Raw genomic sequence first — 22,015 nt, forward strand, 5'->3', positions numbered from 1 at the left:
ACTCTGCAAACATTCTGTGAAGCCCTACAGCTGAGAAAAGAATGTTTCCCCTGGTGATCTAGTTTGTTTCCTCCCGGCGAGCTGCCGAGCTCGTTTCCTGCTTCACCCCGGCTGCCAGGACGCCCGGAGTGCACGCGGGGTTCTGTGGCTCCCTGCCCGGCCCTGGTGCCTCTGATCCGACTCTCTCCCCTGCCTGCCTCTCCTCTTTGATCTCAGCCTCCTGGTTTTTGTTTTGTTCTCTTGATGCTTTTTATCTGTAAGCCAAAAACGTGTGTCATTTTTGAAGAAGTAGGGAGAGCCATGTCAATGGTGGTTTAGGTATGCTTTGCTTATGCAGGGGTTGGGGGCCCTCTCTGGGGTGCCTAACCCCCGGGGCATGGATGGCAGAGCAGATCCCGGGCAGTCTGGGATCCGGGAGCACCCCCATGAGACTAGAGGCTCCTGGGGACAGGCCCTGGCTTCTTTCCTGGGGCCGGAGCCTCACTCTGTATTGTCTCTGCCGGGACCGGCCTCTCAACAGGGCAGTGAGCAGACAGGCTTGAGCCTGAGCACAGGGGTGGAAATCGGACTGTGTCACGCAAATCCTGTCACCAAGGGACTCTGGAGCTTGCTGAGAACCTCGGGGAGTTGGCCTCTAAAGAATTTCTGTCCAGTCTGTGCCCACCTGGGGACATATGTTTCTAACCAGAACTTCTTGCACACTTCTTTTTTTTTTTTTCTGGTCAAAACCGGTTTCCACAGATTGAGTGACCATAAGGCTTAAGACTAAACCTTTGTTCCCAGAGTATGTTCTCCTGTCCTAGACTCCCAACTGGGCGATATTTTATTTTATTTTATTTATACTTATTTAAATTCAACTAGCCAACACAAGAGTGCCTCGTTAGTGTTCGATGTGGTGTTTCATAACTCATTAGCTATGGATAACGCACAGTGCAGGGCAAGATTTTAAATGAGTGGCTGAATTTCTAAATCATAGTCCTTCTGCTTGTAAAATGAAGAGACTGCCCTGAAAGTTTGCCGTGGGCTGACTGATCACAGGCCTTTGAGGGGCTCACAGTAGAAGATTCTAAGATTCTAAGATTCTAATTCGAATGTGGGATTTAGCCAGAGGCAAGCAGAGATGCTCATTGCCTGGGCTTATGGCACCGGTCTTTATTTGTAATGAGTCGAAAATATCCTCCCCATCACAGCCCAGGTCCCACAGGCCACCCTCCGGTCACAGGGTGGCAGTCCTCAGCACACCTCCGGGGGGATTGGGGGGGTACGCTTGACCCCTCTATAACTACAGCTCCACGGACCAGCAGGAAATCTCTGTTCCTGGGGACCCCTCTTGGTAATCCAGTTTGAGCAATCTGGGATGGAAAAACAGACAGACAGAAAGACAGATGGTCAGCAAATCTCAGGTGTGATGGGAAGAGACAGAGATAACTAGGGTTAGGAACGGGGAGGGTGAAGAGTCTCAGGGCCCTTAGGACTTCTGCCAGGACCCGCTGACAAGGCCGGTCACCCGAGTGGACGCAGCTGTGTGTGGTCCTCGGGGTCTGGGGCTCTGACACTTCGGGAGGAGTTTCTTACTGCCTCCCACCACCCTCACCCGAGTGATCTCTGGACTAGGGTGTTCTCTGTCATTTTGGGGGTCGCTGAGAGCTGGGTCAGACATATCTAAAGTATCAGCCTTTGCCCTGACTGTCTCTATCTGCCAGGTAAGGACAGAGGAATAGGGGCCCAGCTCCCAGCCTCCTGGCCCCCACCCCTGGCCAGGCTCAGCGGCCTGCTTGCACAGAGTCACCTGGTGGCAGTGTACTCAAGGTCGCCAACTGTCAGTGTTCGCTGGCTGTCATTGGCCGCTGCTGGCGGCCCCCAGACCACGTCCTGGTAAAACTGGCCTGGGATACAAAGGGCGGGTCAGAAAGGAATAAAGACAGAGAGAGAGAGGCTGGGAGACACACAGAGGGGGAGGGCACTGCCTGTTAATGGCAGAGGTGGCTCCTGAGGGCACCTAGAGCCATGGACAGCATACCGAGGACCCCGCCAACACGGCTGGAGAAGCGGTCTGTATCCCGCAGAAGAAGCCGGAGCCCCTCCCCAGGGCCGTCCCAGGGTAGCAGGCCGATGGTCACTCTGTCTGGGCTGCTGAGAAGCAGGAGCCCTGCCTTGTCCATGGTCATCTGGAGGCTGTGGGGAAACCCGCGGTCCTGAGCAGTCGGGCTGGGAGCCGGCTGGGGTGCCCCTCTCGTCCTCAGGAATTCCTACTGTGGCCTCGGGGGCCAAGTCCCTTCAGTCTCGCGCGGGCTTCCCTCTCCTAGTGGTAAACTGGGACCGATATTAACCTTATCAGATAAAACATCAGCTCCTTTCCCTCCCTGGTTCTCTTAGATGTGGTTTCTCATAAGTTAGTCTGATGGGATTTCGGTGGGTGTTGGTATATTTACTCAGTCCCTTTCGCTCTTATGGCCAGTGCCACTTTCTTCTGAGGATCAGTGACATTTGGGTCTAGAAGAGCAAGTCCCTTTTTGTTCCAGGCTGTCCTTTTTTTTTTTACTTAGGATAATCTTTGAAATTCTTACTTTTTTGTTTCCTTAGGAATGTTAGATTCTTTTAAGCATGTTGAATAGGGTCCTACTGTTACTCTGAGTTTATTTTAAACAGAATTACCCTAAACAGACACTGTCTTCCAGGCAACATACAAAATGTGGTCTGTTTTCCCTATGTGTATCTTCTGTACCTCGTGAAAATATTTGGACTTTCCCTCACTGCCCGTGATAGGAATTCTTTATTCTACCCTCTAGCGTGTATGTCCGAGGCACAGAAATGCTGTCATTCTCTGTGCATTTATCAGATAAACAGAAACTAAGATCTCTTACGAAACTGGGCGGTTTTCAGGTGAAGCCCTTGGATTTTCTAGGCATGCACTCAGTTGTCAAGTGGAAACCAGTGTCTGCTGTGGGGCAGGGAGAGGGCAGCGGGCAAGGCTCTCTGTGCCTGGTACAGGCTGGGGGGTGGCAGGGTACGGCTCAGAGAGGGTCAGGCTTCTCTGCCCCACTCCCAGCACCCCCAGAGCTGGAGAGCTGCCTCTGGAAGGCTCTGCGGTGGGACAGCCTCACCCAGAAGAGGTCGCCATCCACTTGCATTACCCACCAGCAGCCCAGGGTTTGATGGTGGGCCAGGAACATGCTCAGGATGATGTTCCTAAACTCCCCTGGGGGACAGTGCTCTCCAGCTCCTCATTATTGTCATTACCTCGCCACACAGACGGCACTGCCCTCCACAGCACCCCATGGGCACCGCGCTGTCTAAGGGACAAAGTGCTCCGGGACCACATCCTCTCACTGGATCTTCTGACTCAGGGCTGGGTGATTATCTCTGATGATGGATGAGGAAACAGGCTCAGAGCGGGTGAGCAGCCTGCCCAGGGTCACACAGGACTAGCAGCAGAGCTAGCTCCAAACCACACTGTGACCCGCCTGGGACAGTGGCCTGGGTTGGGTATGAGGCCAGCCAAGCCCCAGCCTAGCCGCTCGGTGCCCCCTGGAGCGCTCGGCACCTCTGCTCTTCCTGTGGGCACAGCCCGCTGCAGAAGACTCATGCCCAGCCACCCCCGTCCGCAGGCTGGTGAGCTCAGGTCACCTGTTGACACTGTCCCCAGATAACTCATGTGGCCAGAGTGGTACCCAGGCTGGACGTACCCGGGTATCACTGAGAACAGCGTCTCCTTCCACTTGTAGGCAGAGTTTCTTCGATTCCGGGTCACCACCACGTGCTCGGAGAAGGCGTGAACCTGCAGCTCGGGGTTCTTGAAGGTCACCTTGATCCATGAGAACTGGGCCTTTTCTGTTGTGTACTGTGCAGTCACCTCAATCCCTGAGAGAGCCGGGGGCAGAGAGGTCAAGACCATGGCCCCAGCTTGGCACTGGCCTGAGCGGGAGATACAGCCAGACCCCTTCTCACCAGCTGACCTCCCTGCCTCCCTCTCTCCCACACTCCCTCCCACCGGGGGCTGGTTCCCACAGTCTCTCCCCTCATCCCTTGGTTTCAGATGGCTGTGCAAGGACCCCTGAATCCTCAGTGATGGCCAGCTTCAGAAGGGCCTTTGAGAAGGGAGATGGTGTCAGAAATCCACGAATGTTCGTAAGGCCCCTGGGGCGTGCTTGGCCTGACGAGGCACCATGGCCAAAGGCAAGATGGAAAAGGGGTGGTGCCCCCTCTCCTCTGTGAGCAAACAGACTACAGGCCAGGCGGGAGGAGGGGCGGACTGTGTGGGCGTGGGAGGAACAAGGGAGCCGTCTGTGCTAATGGACTCTGGCCGGCTCTGTAGGTGAGTGTAGGGCATCCCGGAGCACTGGGCCTCCCGGTATCCCACCCAACACTCAGTTCAAGCAGTAAGACCGTTCACCACCTCCACACCCTCCACAGTCCCACCAGCACCCTCTAGCGCTCTGCTTCTGCCTCCCCTTCCTCTGCCTAGTGGACCCCTACTTGTCTGCCAAGGCCTAGTCACTCCTTTATGACCCTGTGTAGCCACCGCTGCCCCTCCACCCCCGCATTCCCGACAGCTCCTGTCCCCTCCTCTGGGTTTGCTTCCGTGTCGCTCTGGGCACTGACCCAAGGCCATGGAGCTCACCTGTGCCCAAATCTGTCTCCCCACCCCCGAAGTATGGCAGGGCCTGGGGGGCAAGTCCACATCTCGTCATCCTGGAGTGCCCAGGCCACCCAGACCTGCGTAGGGGTGCTCAGGGGTGTGGCGGTGCCAGGATCTGGGACAGGCCTGCGTGGGGCAGGTTGTGTGTGTCTCCACAAGCGGGTTTCCCATCCGTGTCTCTGGGGTAGTACGTCGGGAGGGAGAGGTGTCTGGGCCTCTCTGGGTGGGTGACAGGATGTGCCCCTCTCACCTTGCTCAGGGTCTGAGAGCAGGTTCATCGGCCCCTGAGAGTGCTTGATGTCCACACAGAGACGGTCCACGCTCTGTCCGGGCAGCGTCAGGATGACGGGCGGTGCCTGGATGGGGGCTGGGACAGCAGCTGTGGTTCTTAGAGTAGGTAGAGAAGGCTGGCAGACAAGGACAAGAGGGGGGCCAGGCCTGAGGGAGGCTGGCAACTTACCTGGGAGTGAGGTTGTCTTGGGTGGCTCTGAAAGAAGGAAAAGTCTAGGTTTAGGGAGCCCCTTCCCAGAGAATGGGGGGGGGGAGGGACAGAGACGTGGGTGTATGTAGCCAGGGCACTCTCTCAACCTCAACACAGGGGAACCCACGTGGCAAGTCTGTAGAGCGACCCGAGGCTTTCCTCTCCCATAGTCTCCCTGTCACAGGGTCAGAAGCTACTGCAGGGACTCTGGCCGGGAAGGTATCTCTGGCTCTTAAATCCACACTCCGGAACACTCCATCAGGAATGGAGGGGGCTGACGGCGCGAAAGCAGGCATCAGGGCAGGGCCAGCCGGAAACAGAAAGGAAGAGGGCAGTCAGGACTGAGAGCAATCAGCACGCAACCCCCAGCCATCATCACGGCTGCCCGCCCCCTACCCAGCCCCGCAACCCCTGCCGCACCTATGCAGGACTTAGAAGAGCCTTTGCCATGGGATTTGGAAATAGGAGAGCATGCTCTCAGGGAAAATGGAGAGGAGGTCTAGCCTGGCTCAGTGCTGTTTTTGAGTCCAGACCTGGAGATCAGAAACAGCTCAAGGGTCCACTGCTGACTTTGAAAGGGAGGAAGACTTCCCTTTCTAGAAGGTTCCATCCTGAGCCAGACTCCAGAGTGTAATGAATCCAATTCCGTGAAAATAAAGGACACGTTACATCATGTCATGCCCCACAGCAGCTCTCCCTGGCTTGTGCCCCGCCTTGTCCTGTGTGCTTTACCTCTCCAACTTTATGGCCATGTTCAACGATCATCTTGAAAAAATTAGACCCTCGGAAGGTCAGAAAGTGGCTAACCTAACAACCTGTCCGGTAGCAGTGATTCTCCAGCAATCTGGTAGAGTGGATAATGATGAGGCATGTCAGGAGGTCCTGGTGGTCCGGCTCTCCCTACGTCACTAGGTCTCTTCCTGGTAGTTCCAGCTTTGGAAAAGTTGACGCATGCAGCCTTCTCTCAAGGAGTGTCTTGGCTCTCCGTAGCCAGGGCTCAGGGACCCAGGCCAGGAGAGGGATGAGGAAAGGGCAGATGGTCCCCCCCCCACACACATTAATCACTCTGGGAGCTAACTCCCCGTGGCCAGGGAAAATTCAGCATGGGAATGATGGACCCTTCTTGAGCAACCCCCACCCTGCCCCTGGGATATGAGCCCCCATCCCCCACCCCCGACTCAAACCACCTTGTCCTCTATAGCCTCTTGCTTCCATGAGGACAGAGTCTGCATAGATGCCTCCTGATCAGATATGATGACCTGAGTCCCAGCCCCACCAGCCAGCCAAGGGAGCCAGGCAAGTCACGCCCCCAACAACCAGGGCAGAACCCAGTCTGTGGCCTGGGGTCAAGGTCCTGTTAATGTCCCCCACCCCTTCCCCTTTCCTCCTTTGCCACCTGTTATTCTGGACCTTCTGTTTCCCGCAGTACGAAATTTAGAGAGTGGATAACCTGGAAATCAGAGGGACCTGGGTTTGCTTCCTGGTTATACCTTTCGGGGGTCCCTCACTGACCAGCGTTTGTGTCCCTAAGTGCCCAGGACAGGGCGTGAGTGGCAGACAACACCCGCTCCTGGCAGCAGGGCTGAGTTGGAGAGGCCCTCGCTGGCAACCTCGTGGGGCTGATGTCTCAGGCTCTGTGTCAGCCAACTGCCCCCCCGACCAGCCTTTGAGGGAATTAGGCCCTTACCTGAGTGGAAGTTCCTGTGTTTGTTTTCTGGATAAAACAAAAAGAGAAAGAAAAGGAAATAACGCTGTTAGGATGTTTTCGACAAGTTCGAAGTGCTTCTGTTTAACCTTGCTTCCCAGCCCCAGCACTGAATAGGTGCGGTGAACTCTGGGGTCAGCAGACCTGGCCTCAGCTTTCTCATCTGTGAAATGGGAGCAGTGTCCCGAGGCTCCTGGGAGATTAGGGGTGGCTAGGTCAGGGACTTGGTGGGGATACGCGGGGGAAAGGCTCTGGAGAATGCGGAATCAAAACTGTGTTGCGGGGAAGGCTGGGGTCCTACTCTCACACCTACCGGTTTCCATAGGCTTCTCAGCAACTTCAGACTGTTCTTTGCCTTCAGGTTTGGTGACCACCATGGACGTGAGAGGAGTGACAAAGCAGTAGTGCAGTGACAGGTTCAGAGCTTGGGTCTCGAGGGCCTGCTTCTCAGCATTGGATGCTGAAACCCTGCAGGTGGGGGACATCAGAGGCTTGGCGTGTCCTCCCTGGATGCTGGGTCAGAGTCTCCCTCTCTTCCAGACCCTTCTGGGAGGTTCCACCTGGGAGAGCCTGGAGCTCACCCACAACGCCACCACTGCTTCTCTCTATGCCCGGGAGATACCCCGTGCCAGTTGCAGCTGCCCCCCACCGCAGGGGAAACTGGGGAAGGTGCTTGGGCTGTGTGTGGTGGCCCCAGCGGGCCCTCGAGGGTACAGGCCACCCACATTTTCTCCAGCAGTTGCTGGATGGTCAGGTATGCCCAGAGTCTCTCCATGAAGCTGTGGAAGATGTACTTGGGGCTCTGGAACTCCTTCTCCTGCTCCGCCACACTGGACTCCGTTTGGAAGGTGATGTTCTGCATGTGCTGGAAAGAGGGGCCCAGCCCAGGCAGGAGGAGTGAGGGCCTTGCCAAGGCCGACACGGCAGGCCCAGAGCCAGGAGCTCAGGTCAGACCGACCCTTCCAGAGAAAGGGAAATGAGAATGGGATCCAAACCCCGGGCCAGGGTAGAAACAGCAGCAGAAAGGACGTGCAACTGCAGTGTGGGGGGCAGAAAGGGGCCCCACAGGCACTCCACACTCACCCCAAAGATGGAGACTCTGGGGACCAAGAGAGAAGAGCCTTCTCTGACAGTCAGACGCAGAGTTGAGAAGAGAGCTCAGGTGTCACGGCCCTGATAGGCCTCGGGGGCCCCCCAACCAGCTGTCCCCTGCCCAAGCTGGTGCCCTCTGCTGGAGCTGGGCGCGATGGGATGTGGCAATACAGCGGGTGCCAAGCTCTGGGAGACTGCTGCTTCCTTCCCCAGGGCCGGGCCTCCTGCTGTTGGGCGGCCCTGCCCGCAGTCTGGGAAGTGGGGTCCAGGGACAGAGGAAACCTGCCCTCTCTCACCATTGCTCCAAACAACAGCTGAAGACCGTATCATGGATCAAATCCCACTACCCCTGCTGGGACCACCTTCTCCATCTCACCCACAGCCTCGTTTCCCAAAACTGTGTCACGTAGGCCACCTACATGAATTTCGTCCTGTCCACACACACAGCAATTTGTCTGATCGTTTTCCTTAAATGAACTTCAAATAGATGAATACTATTTATCTGGCTTTGTCCCAATCACACCTGTAAAAATCTTAGGTCTGGCATTCAAGTTCTATTTTGCAGGAGACACATTAAAATACATACTCAGGGGTGTCTGGGTGGCTCAGTCATTAAGTGGCTGCCTTCGGCTCAGGTCATGATCCCAGGGTCCTGGGATGGAACCCCGCATTGAGCTCCCTGCTCAGCGGGAAGCCTGCTTCTCCCTTTCCCACTCCCCCTGCTTGTGTTCCCTCTCTTGCTGTGTCTTCTATCAAATAAATAAATAAAATCTTTTTAAAAAATAAAATAAATACACAACTACTGAAAGAAAGACAGGTTTATAAACTCCCCTGAGTCACCCTGAGTTCTGCACTTTGGGAACCCCTGGCCTTCAGGTTATTTTAGCAGCTAACGTGAATGGAGTGTTTAAACTGGGGCCAGACATTAATCCCCACAGCAGCCTTACAAGGTGGGTAGGGTGACCTATTCTGATTTTTACCCCTAAGGAAACTGAGGCACAGGAAGGTTAAATGATCTGCCCCTGGCCTCACCTCTGGGAGGTGGCAGAGCTGGGTTTGAACCCAGACAGGCGGGCCACAGGGCAGACGATGCCCATCACAATACTTGGCTACTTCCTCCAAGGCAAGGCCCTGTCCCCCCGCTCCGCCTCCCCCACCCCGCTCCCCCACCCCACCCCCTCCGTGTCCCTTAACTCACCCACCTGCTGTTCTTCCCACACAGGCTGCCTGCTTGCCATGCAAGCCCAGAATGCTCCTCTACCATTCTACATCTCTATTGTCTCCTACTCGTCCTTGAGCCTCAGCTGGGCCTCCTTCAGGTAGCTGCCCCTGATTCCCAGATCAGGTTTGGGTTCCCAGGGCTGCTCCCCCGAGTCCTCGAGTTTCTCCTGTTGGCAACCTCCCTACCTGTAGCTCCCTGTTTGTGTGATGATTTCCCTGCACTGCCTTTCCTGGGACGACAGGATCTGTAGGGCCTGGAAAACTTAGCACGGAACGGATGCTGCTTCTCCCCGTGGAATGAGAAAGCTTCCGGTGGCAGAGGCAGGGAAGGTGGGCAGAGTTGGGGCACTGCGTGGGGACCTGGGCTCTTGACCTGGCTACACTGGGGCCCGAGGCAAGTTGCCTGCCCTGTCTGGATCTCAGCCTGCTCGTCTGCAAAATGGGAGCAGTCGCCCCTGCCCGAACGCAACCTCCGAGCGCCGGTGCGAGGGCAGGAGGGCGTGCCAAGCCCCTGGTGCCCTCAGGACCAGCAGCAGCGCAGACGGACTGCTGGGTGTCCCCTCTAAGCAGCCAAGAGCACCGTGGGACTTGTGCAAGGCCGGTGGCTGGAGCCCGGCTGGGCTAGGGTTGGAAGCCAGCCCCTGTGACTGCCTGCCCCGGCGGCCCTCCCCCTGCAGAGTGGTTGGCCACACTCACCATCTTCCCCTTGACTTCGGCTGACAGCACATCAGGGCTCTGGTCCCTGATCTTCCCGGCCACGACAATCTCAGAACCTTTGAAGAGCAGTCGGAAGTTGTCCTGCGAGACGTCCTCCACGGCGTTGCTGGGGTACTCGAAGGTCACTGCTGTCAGCAATGGGTTGGCCACTTCCTGGTAGAAGTCCTGCAAGGTGGTGGGGGGCAGTGTCATGAGTGCTGGACTGGGCTCGGCCTGCCTACCCGTGTAGCCCCCCAGGGCCCTCTGGCACCTACCTGGAGCTGCAGGGCAGAGTCCGAGTCCTCATAGATGCGCCGAGCCAGGCCGCCATTGTCTAGTGCCAGCTTCTCCAGGAAGGCATAGCTGACGTCAAAGCCAAAGCCCAGGGAGAAGACGCTGTACTGGCCACCTACAGCTTCTTTCACATTCTTCTGGATCCTTGCAGGGTTGGTCTCCCCTGGACCCAGTGGGTGGAGAAGGGGGAGTGAGGAAACAGTGATTTGTTCAAAGATCTTTCTGGAGTCGCAGAGCCAGAGGGGTCTCAGATACGCTCCCCACCCCTGCCTGGGGTCCCACGGCACAGCTGTCCGCGCCTCCAGGGTTGTGTGCCCTGGAGTTGCTGGTGGTGCCCTCACCCATGGTGGGGTCGCCATCAGTGAGCAGGATGATGAGGGAGACACTCCCCTCCGGCAGCAGCTCCTGCTGGTTGGCACTGTCCAACAGCTGCACGGCCATCAGCATCGCGTCATTGATGTTGGTCCCTGGGGGGCACGTACTCTCAGGGTGGCAGCTTCCAGACCAGCTCCCCAGGCTGGGCTTGTTGCGCTGGAAGCCCCCTACGCTGCAGGAGCCCGGAGGTGCTCACCTCCTTTGGCCTGGATTCCGGCTGCGTAGCTCCTGGCCTGGTTCACATTCTCAGCTGAGGCTGGCACCAGCGAGGGCCTCCACTGGGTTGCGTCCCCGCTGAAGCTGACAAGATTGAACTGGTCGTTGGGGCTGAGGTCATCCAGGATCTTGATTAAGGCTTCCCGGGTCTGGGCAGGGGGGTGGGAGACTCAGGAGGGTGTCTGAGTAGGGCCTCTCTGGGGCTCAAGCGTACTTGGGGGACATCCCTGGGCTCCCATGGTCAGTGCTCTAGGGGCAGACCCTGCCCACACTCTGGCCAATCTCAACCCCTGGGTGCCCCCTACCCAGGAATATGGAGGAAGGAGAGTGCCTCCTGGACCAGAGCTAATGGTGTGAGGCATATGTGAGTTTCCAGGGCCATGCCCTGAGTCAGGGGGACCCACCTGCTGGATCTTCCTGCCCTTCATGGAGCTGCTTTTGTCAATGACGAAGATCACATTCTTGGGTATTGTGGGTAGGCCCTCGGGGGCAAAGTAGTGCACAAAGTAGCCACCCTCGATCTGTGATCACAGTGAAACAAACCCAGGTAAAAAGAGCTTCAGCCTGCCCTGCCCTGGAAGCAGCCTTCTCATCCTAATCCTTGGGTTCCTCTCTACACATAGCCCCCTCTCTCTGTGTCCCACTGCTGTCCTCCCCAAGTCTTCACCATCTTCGACGGCTCAGTCTAGCCCCTCCCCTACCTCCCCTGCTCACACATGGCCCACTACAACTGTACTCCCACCTCATCACCTATTTGTTTTAGTATTTGAGGCAATTTACCTTAAAAAGTTTAGACATAATTACCCTGAAATCCATCAAAAGAGTAAAGACTTTAAAACAAGGTCCAATAAAGATGAAAAGGGAAAGCACAATGATGCCAGAGACTTGTGAGAAAGAAGCTACTGCCATTGAGTATAAAACTGAACTGTGAGCCTCCTGGCAGGCAAGGCAATAAGGGAAATCCTGCAGGGCATCTCTCTAGCAGAGGTGAAACTTTTGTGCCTCCAAAAGAAAACTATTTCAGGGACAACATAATAAAATTACTTGTTTTCAGTCTGTTCTGCCACTGGTTCACCCTGATAAGTAGGGGCAGTTATTCTGCCTTTCTTTCTAGAGCATGCAAGCTCAGGCCCTTTTCTGGTTGTCCTACTCTCACCTTAAATCTCACCACACACCTGAATGGAGCCCCCGGAGACGGTCCTGTTCACATCGTAGCGGACGATGAAGTTGCCATTCAGGACTGTGTCCTGCTGCCCTGATGACTTTTGCTGGGAGAGTGTAGGCTTGAATTGGATGTGAGCCTGGGGAGGGAGAGGCTGGAGTTGGGAGGATCCTCATGGTCACCCACACCCCCTCTGAAGCAAGAATTCTAGGATGCTGTCTTGGGCCACAGCCCAGCGAATATTCTCTGAGGCCAAGCTGTTGGAGAGACTGCCTCCATACAGAGAAGTGGGAGCCATGTGAGCAGAGGCTGGGCTCAGGTTGTGCAGGATACAGCTGTTGGCCCTTTCCTGCTATGGGGGCCTCACTCTGGCTCCTCCCCATGGCCTTCTCCCCCATCTCAGACTTCACACCAGCACCCAGCAGCCTTCTCTAGGCCTTGTCCTCCACCTCTGCCAAGTGGCAGTAATGGACACAGACCTCCAAAGTCCCTCCAGCTCAGAGTCTGTCCACTTGTCCTGCTCTTTGGACACACCCATAAGGCTGGCCTGACAACAGGTCCCTGGGACCCTTGCCTGCTGATCGTGGCAGGCCCACCTTGGTCTTGTTCTGTGAGACGGTGAGGGCGTCTACCAGTTCGTTGGTCATGAAGGTGCTCTCTGTCTCCAGAAAGCTGATACCTTGAGGCTCGAAGATATGAATGTCCATCTGGAGGCAAGAAGTGGGGGTCACTGGGTCAGTAGGGAGTTGGGGCTGGGCCTCACAGGACACAGAGGGGAAGGATGGGCTGCCCTCACCAGAGCACGTGTCTTCTTAGAGGCCCCCCCGGGAGCAGGCAGTGCCAGTACCTGCAGGTGCTTGACCAGCTGCTGAGGCTGGACTTTCAGCAGCAGCTCATACGCTCCAAGTTGCCGCTTGAGCAGCTCCTCATACACCAGCTCGAAGGTGACCTTGGCAGAGGGAGCCACACTGACCGACACCTGGAACTGCTCTGTCTTTCTTCCGGTGGCCCTGCGGGAGGAGAGCATCATGTCTGCCCCTCCAGGCCAGGCAGGGGGCTGGAGAGGGTGTACAGGGCTAAAGGCAGGGGCAGCCTCTGTGCCAACCCCCTGGGGTCCCTCCCGCCTCCGTTGCTGGCTCACTTGACGAGGCCAGCACTCTCTCCCCTGGCCACAGCCGCGCTGTACTGCTCCTGGGCTGCAGCCTTCTCCTTGATATTCCCTGGGTAGATCACACCTTCGATGATCCTGGGGCAAAACAATGGGAGTCGTGGAGGGCCTGACAGGAGATGCCCACTCCAATCCCACCTCCTCCAGGGAGCCTCTCTGGACTCCGCGTGCCTCATAACAGATTGAGCTTTGTCTTTGCCTGAGCCTACCCGTTTGTCTTTCTTTCTTTCTTTCAAAGATTTATTTATTTATTTGGCACAGAGAAAGAGAGAGAGCACAGCAGAGGCAAAGGGAGAAGGAGGCCCCCCTCTGAGCAGGGAGCCAGCCGCAGGACTCGATCCCAGGACCCCGGGCATATGACCTGGGCCGAAGGCAGGCGCTTAACCGACTGAGCCACCCAGGCGCCCAGCCCACCTATTCATTATGTACTTACTGTATACAAGAGTCTGTGCAGGGCCCCGGATGAGGGTGGCGGGCCTCTGCAAGCTATCAGACTTGTCATGTTGGTACACATGCATTTACTGAACAGACCTCGGAGGAGGTTGTAGAGGAGGCGGGATGGGAGGTAAATAAATCCTGGCCTCCACCCTTGCAGTCTGGCCCCACGTTCCAGCTTGCCTGGTCTACCTCAAAGCCTGCTCCCAGAGGAACTGGTCGGTCACCAGCAAGCACTTTATGGGGGTGCACGTGTGTCCAGCCTTGTGAGCGGCTGTGTGGGGCAGACGGAGGAGGCGGGGGTGCCGGGCTCCCAGCCCAGTGGGAAACGCAGGTCTGAAAGGCTCTGCTCCCTCTCCCTTGCAGCTGTCCCCTGCACAGAGGATGGCCTCTGGGGAAGTAGGTTTTTGACAATTGGTGGATGAGACCCCCAGGGGTGTGGATACAATCCTCATGGCTGTTCTTTGGGACTAGAAAGACCTGCCAGGGCTTTTCCTCTGGAAGGAGAAGGGTTCCAGACTGTCCTGGTGAGGTGAGCTGGGGTGTGTCGGCAAACCTTTGCCTGCCCCACCTGGGGTCGCGTGAAAGGGTAAGAGCATGCAGGGACGGGCAGGGCGCCTGTCACCAGGGCATTAGGACCCAGTGTCCCTCCTCCCCACCTTCCTGACCTTCCTGGTCATAATTTAACTGTGGGCCAGGGCTGCTGAGTGGGCCACAGGGCTCCTCCTCCCAGATGCCCAGCTGGGACTCCCCGCCAGGTCAGAGCACAGGACATCTTGCCCCCTGCTTCCCCATCTGCTGCAGCAACACCATCTGGACCCAGAGGGGGGTGCCGGCCCAGGGCTCTCAGCATAGGCCCTGTACCCGAAAGCTGGTCACCTGCTGGCCTTGGCCCTCCAGTGGGAAGCTGGGAGTACCCAGCTGCGCTCCCACCTCAGGCCTGGCTCCAGGGTCAGGAGAAGCAAGGGCTGCTGACAGGGTGGCAGGGAGTGAGGGAGAAGCCGACCGCAGGGACCCAGGCCCCACTGCAGCTTTTCAGAGGTCTCAGGGTAGTTTGGGAACCCCCGGCTGGGAGAAGCTTGCTCACGGCACCATTTAGCGCCCTCCCTGAGTTTCTGGGATCGGCGTCTCTCTGGCCGGCCTTCAATCCCTGCCTCTCCTGTGAGGCTGGGGACAGACTGGGAGGGTTCTCCTGCACTCAGCAAACATTGCAAAAGAGTCGGGAAGGGTGGGGGAGGGTGGTAGAGGACAGGGTGAGGGTCAGCCCTGAGCCACAGAGCCCACAGAAACTCCACGGGCTCCCTATTTCGGCCTCTGGCCCAGAGGAGACACACCCTCTGCAGGGTCCCCGGGGGGAGGGTGGGGATGAGCCCTGGCTTAGAACTTCCTGTGACAGAGATCCCCCTCCTCGAGGCACTGCCCCACTGTGGGTCCGCTCAGGAGTTAGGAAGTTGTATTCTGAGCTGGACTCTGTCTTTGGTGACTCCCTCCTGCCTGGGCCTGGCCTCAGGATGCTCCAGCTCTGCACGCTTCAGAGGCAAACACACCAGGAAGCTGTGGTGCTCCATCCGTCAACGGGGCAGGTGGGTGGGAAGCATCAGTGGAAAGATGGATGATGGCATGGATGACGGGAGGCAGGAAGGTGAGGGAGAGAGGGATGCGGGGGGGTGGGGGGGAGGGAAGGATGAAGGGTGAGAGCAAGGGAGGCGGGACGGACGGCAGGAGGGACGGCTGGAGGACCGAGGGATGGACCATCTCTGAGAACGCACGGAGTTCCTGGGTTAAGCCTCTGACTCCTCGTATTGCCTACACGCAGAGCACACACGCCTGAGGCGTCCGCCCTGGCTCATCTCACATCAGGAAGAGGGTCCCTCTTCCTGACAGGGTGTCACCAGGGAAGATGGCGACATCACGCTGGGTTGGGGAGGGTGGCAGGGAGGAGGGCGGGGGAGGGGCACCTACATGGAGAAGTTGGTGATGAAGGCTCTCTTGGGCAGCTCCACCTGGAATGTGGCCTCCTGCGCGGTCTCGGCCCTGTTGACCGCCCTGCTGGTGACGACTGTGTGGGCAAATCTGGACGAGACCCTGGAGTCCACGGTGAGGCTGTAGATGTCGATGTCATGCTGGACCAGCGGAGGGGAGGGGTGGGATGCTTTCTACGCCACTCCAGCTTGAGACGGCACTCGTGGAGGGGGCCCTGCCCTTGGTCCCCAACCCCGACTGAACCACTGGCCATGCCCCTGGCCAAACCCCAGGAGGCATTGCACAGGTGAACACCGGTCTCATGGCAGAGGGAGCTGTGTGCCCTGCCCCTCCCCCTTCAGGGCTGTGTTGCTGGAGCCTGAGCCCCAGTGTGTCTGGGAGGTGACTCTCACTTCCTCCTCGGGGAGGGGACCCTAGCGGGGGTCAGGCAGCTTCACATTTGATCTTAGCTCTGCCCGTGAAAGGGTAATGAACAAGTTCTGTGATTTCTGGTGACCTCAGCCTCCATGGAAACTGGGAAACGCAGCTCTTGCCTGTCTCCCACCCGGTGCTTATAGGAGCTGGGAGAACTTGGAGGAGATGAGGACCCAGTCTCTAACCACTAGGAGCCTTCCTCTTTGCCCCCTTCACCCTGCAGCCCTGGACCCTCCCTAGGCCCACACTCTTCCCCTCCAGGTCTGCAGTTCCCCAGAAAGGACCTGGGCACACCTGCGACCTTGCACACCTGCTCTCTGCACATGGCGCGTTCAGGTGCATGCGTGGCTTAGCACCGAGGCGCGTGACTGGCTGGGTGGCTTGTGGGGTGTCTGCTCGGTAGCAGGCCCTGTACAGAGTTCTTTCTGGATATTACAGGTCTGATCTTCACAACAAAGCTCTGAATAGCTTTATCTTTTTACCATTTTACAGATGAGGAAACAGACACAGAGAGCATAAATAACTCTTTCGCAGCCACTCAGCCAGGGAGAGGGAGAGCAGGGCTCATGAAGCCCGTTCTCACCCGCCGCGCGCACTGCCCCAGCAGTAGCTCGCTGGGCTGCAGCGCCTCCTTGCAAAGTGGAAATAGGGTCTCCCTGCTGTTCAATGGGAGAGCAGCCATACAGCCCTAGGTTAGTGCCTGGTAGATGGTCGGCACCACATCTTTGCACACACCCTGATCCACGCTCCCTTGTCCACACATGCTTGCACACGCGGAGGCTCTCCTTGTTCATCAGCCCACAGCACTCGCGCTCGGGCACCCAGACACCCATTACCTTTTGGGCGGTGGTCGTGCAGAGGGCAGCCAGCAGCGAGAGCTGCACCAGTGCGATGCCACGGGTGCAGCCCGAAGTCTTCATTTTGGCTCTGGTGCCTGGCAGGTGGCTTCTGAACTTGAGAGGATGTGGGGAGTGAATTAGTAATGTGCTTGCTGTCCCGCCCCTCCGGGGGCGGCTTCTGGGAAGTTGGGATCTCCAAGCCAAAAACGGCAGTAGCCTCAGCTAAGCAAACTGAATGTCCCGTGGACCTTGGCTGGGGACAGGAACACATACCGACGAGAGGCAGGCTCAGGTGGAAACTGGGTATGGCACTCCTTCTGAAAGATCCAGAATCATCCCAGGCCACTACCAAACCCTTGCACCAACCCTTTCACCAGCAGGCTTCCTAGATCTGGGAGATACAACAATGAACCAGCCTGCTCTCCATATGCCCAGCCTAGGAGAAACGGATGGGCCAGAATCGGGGGGCTAGGGAATGGCTCCCCAGAGGTAGGCAGCCTGGAGGTCAGCTCCATATGACTGGGTGGTGCGAGGGCCCTTAAGGCACTGAGAAGGCACTAGGGTGTCTGACCGGGGGCAAGATCTGCTGGGGCCAGGGCAGGACGGAGACCTCTCGTTTCTGGGGTGAGAGGGGCTGGGCCCAGGAGTCCCCTTCTCTGCCCTTAGGTCCCAGGCTGCTGTTGGGCCCCATTAATCTACCTAGGGCTCTTGGATCAACTCCAGCAAGGCCCTCAGAATGAGCCCCACACTTTATCAATATAAACCAAGAGCCATAAATACTCCTGCACTTTGTGGCCCAGAGGTCTCCCTCCAGGGAATTTATTGAGAGGAAAGCAAGGAACAGACCCCTCGCGGGGCGCCCGTGGGGGTCAGTCATGCCAAGGGAGCCCACAGGTCACAGCTTGCGTGAGAACGTTGAGCCATCCGCACACCCAGGCGGTGCCGCTGTCCTGAGCCCAGACCCGTGGGAGTGTACCGGAGGGCCTGGGGTAGGATTACCGGTAACTTTTCTCAATTATTCTTTAATAAACTTGAAATGCTTTTGTAACGAATAGCAATGAAGTGAATAAATATTGAGTGTCGGGATACAGCTGGTGCTGGTGTCCCTGGCGGTTCTGGGAAAGCCCAGCTCCTGAGTCTGGCCACGGGTCAGGCCGGTTGCTTCAGCAGTACGGCCAGGTGCCAAACCCTGGGTTGGGGGAGGAGGACGGCTTGGTGACACTGGTTGGGGTGCGGGGGTGGGGTGGAGTGGAGCAGCCATGCTCAGGCCCACACAAGGTTCTGAGGTGGTGACCGGCCTCCAGGGGGTCCCCTCGACCAGGGCCGGCAGCATCCAGCCCTGGGGAAAGGGCAGTACGGACTCCAGCGCTGTCTCAGGCTGCTTCCCCTTCCTTAGCACAACTGCAGCCTCTCTGTGCACATCTGTGCTGCTGGCCCTGTGGCTCTAAATATGGCTGGGGTCATACGGGGCTTCACACCCCTCTGGCAATCTGAAAGGAGCCTCCCCAAGGAGCACAGTGGGCAGGCCCAGGCCCTGTCTCCCAGGAGGTCTGCTCCTTGGGGCACACAGCACAGGCCCAGCCTAGAAACAGCTATTTAAGGAGGCTGGGCTGGCTGGGAACATGGGAAAGGCTCCGAGCAGCCAGCCGGACCTGCCCAGGGGACCGGCTGTCTTCCCTGCAGGCAGCATACTGGAGTCAGGTACCACAAGGCCTGGCTCTGCCAGTCCAGCCCGGGGCCGCCCGTGGTTTTGCCATCACGGAGGATGGGCCTCAGCAGTCCTCGGATCTGACAGCTCTGTGCACACAGGGGACACTGAGGCCTTGTGAGCCAAGGGTCTGGAATTCCCGTGTTGTAGGCAGAGCTGTGGGAGTGGCAATGCGGAGGCTCACCCCAAGTGTGGGAGAATAGCTCAGGAGGTGGACGGCCACTGGCCAGAGAGGGGCCTCCATCTGGCTTTGCCTTTGAGGGGTGTGAGCTGGCAAGGGGGCAGTGCAAACAGGGGTGCCGGGGGAAGGGGCTTTGAGGTCCCTGGCCCAGCAGAGCCTTGGAGTCCTTGGAAGTATCTCGATGGTTTCTGTGGAAGGCAGGGGGAGGGGTAAGCCTTAGGCCCCCGCCAGCTTCATTCACTCCAAGCAGTGTTCCTGTGGTCCTTGTCAGACAGGAGGGGAAGCCGAGGCTCAGAAAGGGAGAGGCTGGTTTGAAGTCACACGGGAGCTCAGCACCAGGTCTCCACTCCAAGGCTTTTTCTAGTGAGTGGCAGTAGCCATAGTAGCACCTGCCTTATCCTCTGGAACCTCCCAAAAGCCCACGAAGGGTAGAGAACATGCCCCCCACCCTACCCCGCCTGCCCCTCCCCTACACTTGGTGGCCGTGGCCAGTGACCAACTATCAGCCTCCAAATGCCGGGGCCATGTGGGCATGCGCTTTATTGGTGCTCCCTGGGCACTGGTGCAGAGTCCCTGGGCCGAGGGGTCAGGGCTGTGAGGGGTGGGTGGCCATCCCACGGGCAGCAGGTGAGAAGGAGCATTCTGGCATAAAAAAAGTTTTGGGGAAATTCTCCTGTGTCTGGTTGTTGGCAGCAGTGAGAGGAATGGTGCACACGTCTTAGCCAAAGACACTCTTGGCAGGTCCGGCTTTGGGCTTCTCGAAGACGGTCTCGGTGCCGGTTCGGCTGCCACTGAACACGGACGGGGCGGTGGAGCCGGCTAGTTCTGTTGGGGGGGGATGAGGAGGTGTGGGAGGGACATTCGTGGGGGGGTGCCCCCCTGAGTTCAGGAAACGACCCTGGGACCCCCTCACCCCATCCCTCCCCTCCACTGACAGCCATCTGTGCCCCCCACCCCCATGGCCCGGGAGGACACTCACCACACTCCCGCATGACCTGGTAGGTCTTGGACTTGATCTCCTGGTTCTTGGCTAGGTTCCCACGGGCCCCCTTCAGATCTTCCTCCTTCACCGGGGGGCGCTTCTTCTTGATGGGGGCCTCCTGTGCACCAGCCTTGGAGAAGCCAGAGTCTTACAGCCCCAGGCCTTGCGGCTGAAAGCCCCTTCCCACCTCTGTGCCTTGGCCCTGAGATCCCTCTTCACTGGTTCCCGAGCTCAAGCCGGTTGAAGGCTCCAGTCCTCCTCCTGCAGGCAGCCTTCCCAGCTGTACCCCACCCCCACCCCAAGTGCGTCCTTCTCCCACAGACTGGGAGCTTGAGGACTGTGGGTGCTGTGGCCTTCACACTGTCCGTCTGCCCAGACAGGGGCTCAGGCCTGGACACAAAGGGCAAACGGGAAAGGCATTGGTTTCCAGGTGGAGTTTCAAGGGGTGAATTCTAAGACCTGCTCACTGGGTGCAAGGGCCCTCTTAGGGACTGCCTTTCTCTCCCCCTAACTACCTGCCTTTACCTTGAGAGTTTTGAGGGTGCGAATAGAGAATCAGATGCCCATGAGGTCAGTCTGAAGTGAGTCCCTACCCATGGAGCAGGCAGCAAGGAGGACCCTCCACTTAGCCTGCCACTCCGTCCCTCCAGTACTAGGGATATTCAGACTGTGCTTATCCCGTCAGCCCCAGGCGCCCACAAGTCTGACACCTCACTCCTTTCTAAGCCCTGGGGACAGGTGCAGGGAATCCCTGGTCCCTGAGTCTGGGCTGGGCTCCTGGGGCAACATGCTGTCCGCCCCCCCCCAACTCCCCTCCCCAACACCGTGCAGAGATCGGTCCTACTGGGGAGAGGCCCGGACAGAATTGTGTGCCTACAGATCCAGTGTCACGTGTATGCGCGCGCACACACACACACACACACACACACACGGCTACGAACGAGTCATACAGTCAGCTTCTTCACACACAAAAGCATACACAGAGACTTGAAGTATCCTACGTGTCGTCTCTATGCTCCGGGCCAACCAGGCAATACCACCGAACCTGAGATAAATAGGGGTTTGTCAGCAAACTGGGGGTGGGGGTGTCAGCAAACTGGGGTCCGGGGTTGCCCTCGCTGGGCCTTGGCCTTTCAGGGGCTGCGGGAGATTCTTGTTTACGCCTGGGTTCAGCTCAGGACACATCTGTCAGAGATGACAGTGTCCAGGTTCCCAGCCCTGCCCCTGTCTGGACACCAGCACAGCCTGTGCCGGGCCCTCCTACCTGGGACATGGTGCGTCCTGTGCGAGAGCTGCTGCAAAGGTGCTCGTCCGGCAGAGGCAGAAACCGCTGGAAGGTGGGAGCTGCGCCACCCCTCTGGGGCTTATATATAGTCCCTGGGCCTGTCCCGGAAAGCCACTCCCCTCCTCAATGGGCTTCCCGATGATTCAGGTCCACACAGCCTCTAGCTTCAGAGTTTATTCTTGGAGATGAGAGGGGCTGGCTGAGCACTGCTGCCTGGGGGCTGCGGCCCTGGTGAGAGCAGGTGGCTGGGGAGACCCTGTGCCCTTGGGAACAGCTGCTCTAGGCCGGCAGGAGGGGCCGGGCCTGGCAGCGAGCGACAGGGGTATCGATGAACCCAGATCTCGGAACGTGTAAGCCGTCCGCCTGGAACCATCCATCCCCATGCACTGGGCGTCCCCAAGGGAAGTGAGGGCCCTGCGCCAGGCTGGGCCGCTCTGAGCTTGTTTTTCCTTCTCTTCCACCCCTCCCTGGATTCCAGAGGGGGGAGACTTGCCATCCCTGGCCAGCAGGGCAGAAGCGTCCCGTGTCTGACAGGCAGGAGCGTGTGCTCTTGGCACGCACAGCCCCCCATGGTTCATGGGGGAGCAGCTGTGGCTGAGGGAAGCCTGGGGAGCTGCTCCGTCTGTTCCTGTCCTCTGTCTGGCTCCCAGTGTAGGTTCAGCAAAGGGACCGAGCAGGGGGCAAGCACCCAGGAAGGACCAGGAACAAATTCGTTTTCTGGTCAGGAAACTGGTGAGCGCAGGCAAAAAGGACACAGAGCCTGACTGTATGAGGTCACCCAAAGGTGCCTGGCCTGAGGACATTCAGGTTGCTGAAAGAGGGCGGGTGACATCCGAGCCCATTCCAGGCTCTGAGCTATGGAGAGAGGGATGAGTCCATGGTGTCCCCTGACGGTCACTTGGCTGCCAGTTCCTCATTGCCCATCCTTGGAGGGGAGACCCTCATGGTGCAGGACAGGACTCTCCACCTGGGGTGAGCGTGGAGTAGAGGGGGTGGGAGTGTCAGCCACCCCTGAGCTCCTTGTCAGTTTGTGATGGGAGATTATTTTTGTCTTTGGAGGCTTCAAGCAGACGGAACCCCACCGGGCACTGACATTTGGTTATCCTGAATGCCACTCCACTGCGGTAATATCTCCAATC

At 58.0% G+C, this 22,015-nt stretch overlaps 2 protein-coding genes across 4 annotated transcripts; both read right to left on the minus strand.

The window, feature by feature from the left end:
* Positions 1 to 1,123: 1,123 nt before the first annotated feature.
* Positions 1,124 to 16,850, minus strand: ITIH4 (inter-alpha-trypsin inhibitor heavy chain 4). Of its 3 annotated transcripts, none has more exons than XM_032321993.1 (23): positions 16,718 to 16,850; positions 15,447 to 15,607; positions 13,023 to 13,127; positions 12,729 to 12,891; positions 12,478 to 12,588; positions 11,895 to 12,020; positions 11,124 to 11,240; positions 10,700 to 10,868; positions 10,470 to 10,595; positions 10,110 to 10,291; positions 9,835 to 10,020; positions 7,551 to 7,690; positions 7,139 to 7,293; positions 6,808 to 6,834; positions 6,517 to 6,570; positions 5,928 to 6,053; positions 5,248 to 5,394; positions 5,100 to 5,126; positions 4,890 to 5,018; positions 3,687 to 3,861; positions 2,021 to 2,175; positions 1,790 to 1,886; positions 1,124 to 1,352 (listed from the first exon to the last, which is right to left on the minus strand). In XM_032321993.1, exons 1-23 carry the CDS (start codon positions 16,799 to 16,801, stop codon positions 1,283 to 1,285), a joined length of 2,832 nt encoding a protein of 943 aa, XP_032177884.1. In that variant the 5' UTR covers positions 16,802 to 16,850; the 3' UTR covers positions 1,124 to 1,282. The 3 variants fall into 3 exon arrangements, with proteins under 3 accessions (XP_032177884.1, XP_032177866.1, XP_032177872.1); XM_032321975.1 differs by having other exon boundaries at positions 4,890 to 5,027; positions 16,718 to 16,848; XM_032321981.1 differs by having other exon boundaries at positions 4,890 to 5,027; positions 15,447 to 15,604; positions 16,718 to 16,847.
* Positions 16,851 to 17,497: 647 nt separating this feature from the next.
* On the minus strand, positions 17,498 to 21,293 carry MUSTN1 (musculoskeletal, embryonic nuclear protein 1). Its single transcript, XM_032322144.1, has 3 exons — positions 20,856 to 21,293; positions 19,589 to 19,721; positions 17,498 to 19,434 (listed from the first exon to the last, which is right to left on the minus strand). The coding sequence occupies exons 1-3, from the start codon at positions 20,862 to 20,864 to the stop codon at positions 19,328 to 19,330; spliced, it is 249 nt and encodes an 82-aa protein (XP_032178035.1). The 5' UTR covers positions 20,865 to 21,293; the 3' UTR covers positions 17,498 to 19,327.
* Positions 21,294 to 22,015: the final 722 nt, after the last annotated feature.

The sequence above is a fragment of the Mustela erminea genome, chromosome 1 (genome assembly GCF_009829155.1).
Source record: "Mustela erminea isolate mMusErm1 chromosome 1, mMusErm1.Pri, whole genome shotgun sequence".
In the NCBI taxonomy this organism is placed as follows: domain Eukaryota; kingdom Metazoa; phylum Chordata; class Mammalia; order Carnivora; family Mustelidae; genus Mustela; species Mustela erminea.

What these genes read in the sequence shown, in the direction of transcription:
- ITIH4 (XM_032321975.1), bottom strand. Translation starts at nt 16,801, where the DNA reads ATGAAGACTTCGGGCTGCACCCGTGGCATCGCACTGGTGCAGCTCTCG. An exon ending in CGGAATCCAGGCCAAAGGAG is followed by an intron (nt 10,596 to 10,699) that starts GTGAGCACCTCC and finishes CGTGCCCCCCAG; the next exon opens with GGACCAACATCAATGACGCG. An exon ending in CAGAAGGTCCAGAATAACAG is followed by an intron (nt 6,054 to 6,516) that starts GTGGCAAAGGAG and finishes ACTTTTCCAAAG; the next exon opens with CTGGAACTACCAGGAAGAGA.
- MUSTN1 (XM_032322144.1), bottom strand. An exon ending in CCAGGTCATGCGGGAGTGTG is followed by an intron (nt 19,435 to 19,588) that starts GTGAGTGTCCTC and finishes CCCCCCCAACAG; the next exon opens with AACTAGCCGGCTCCACCGCC.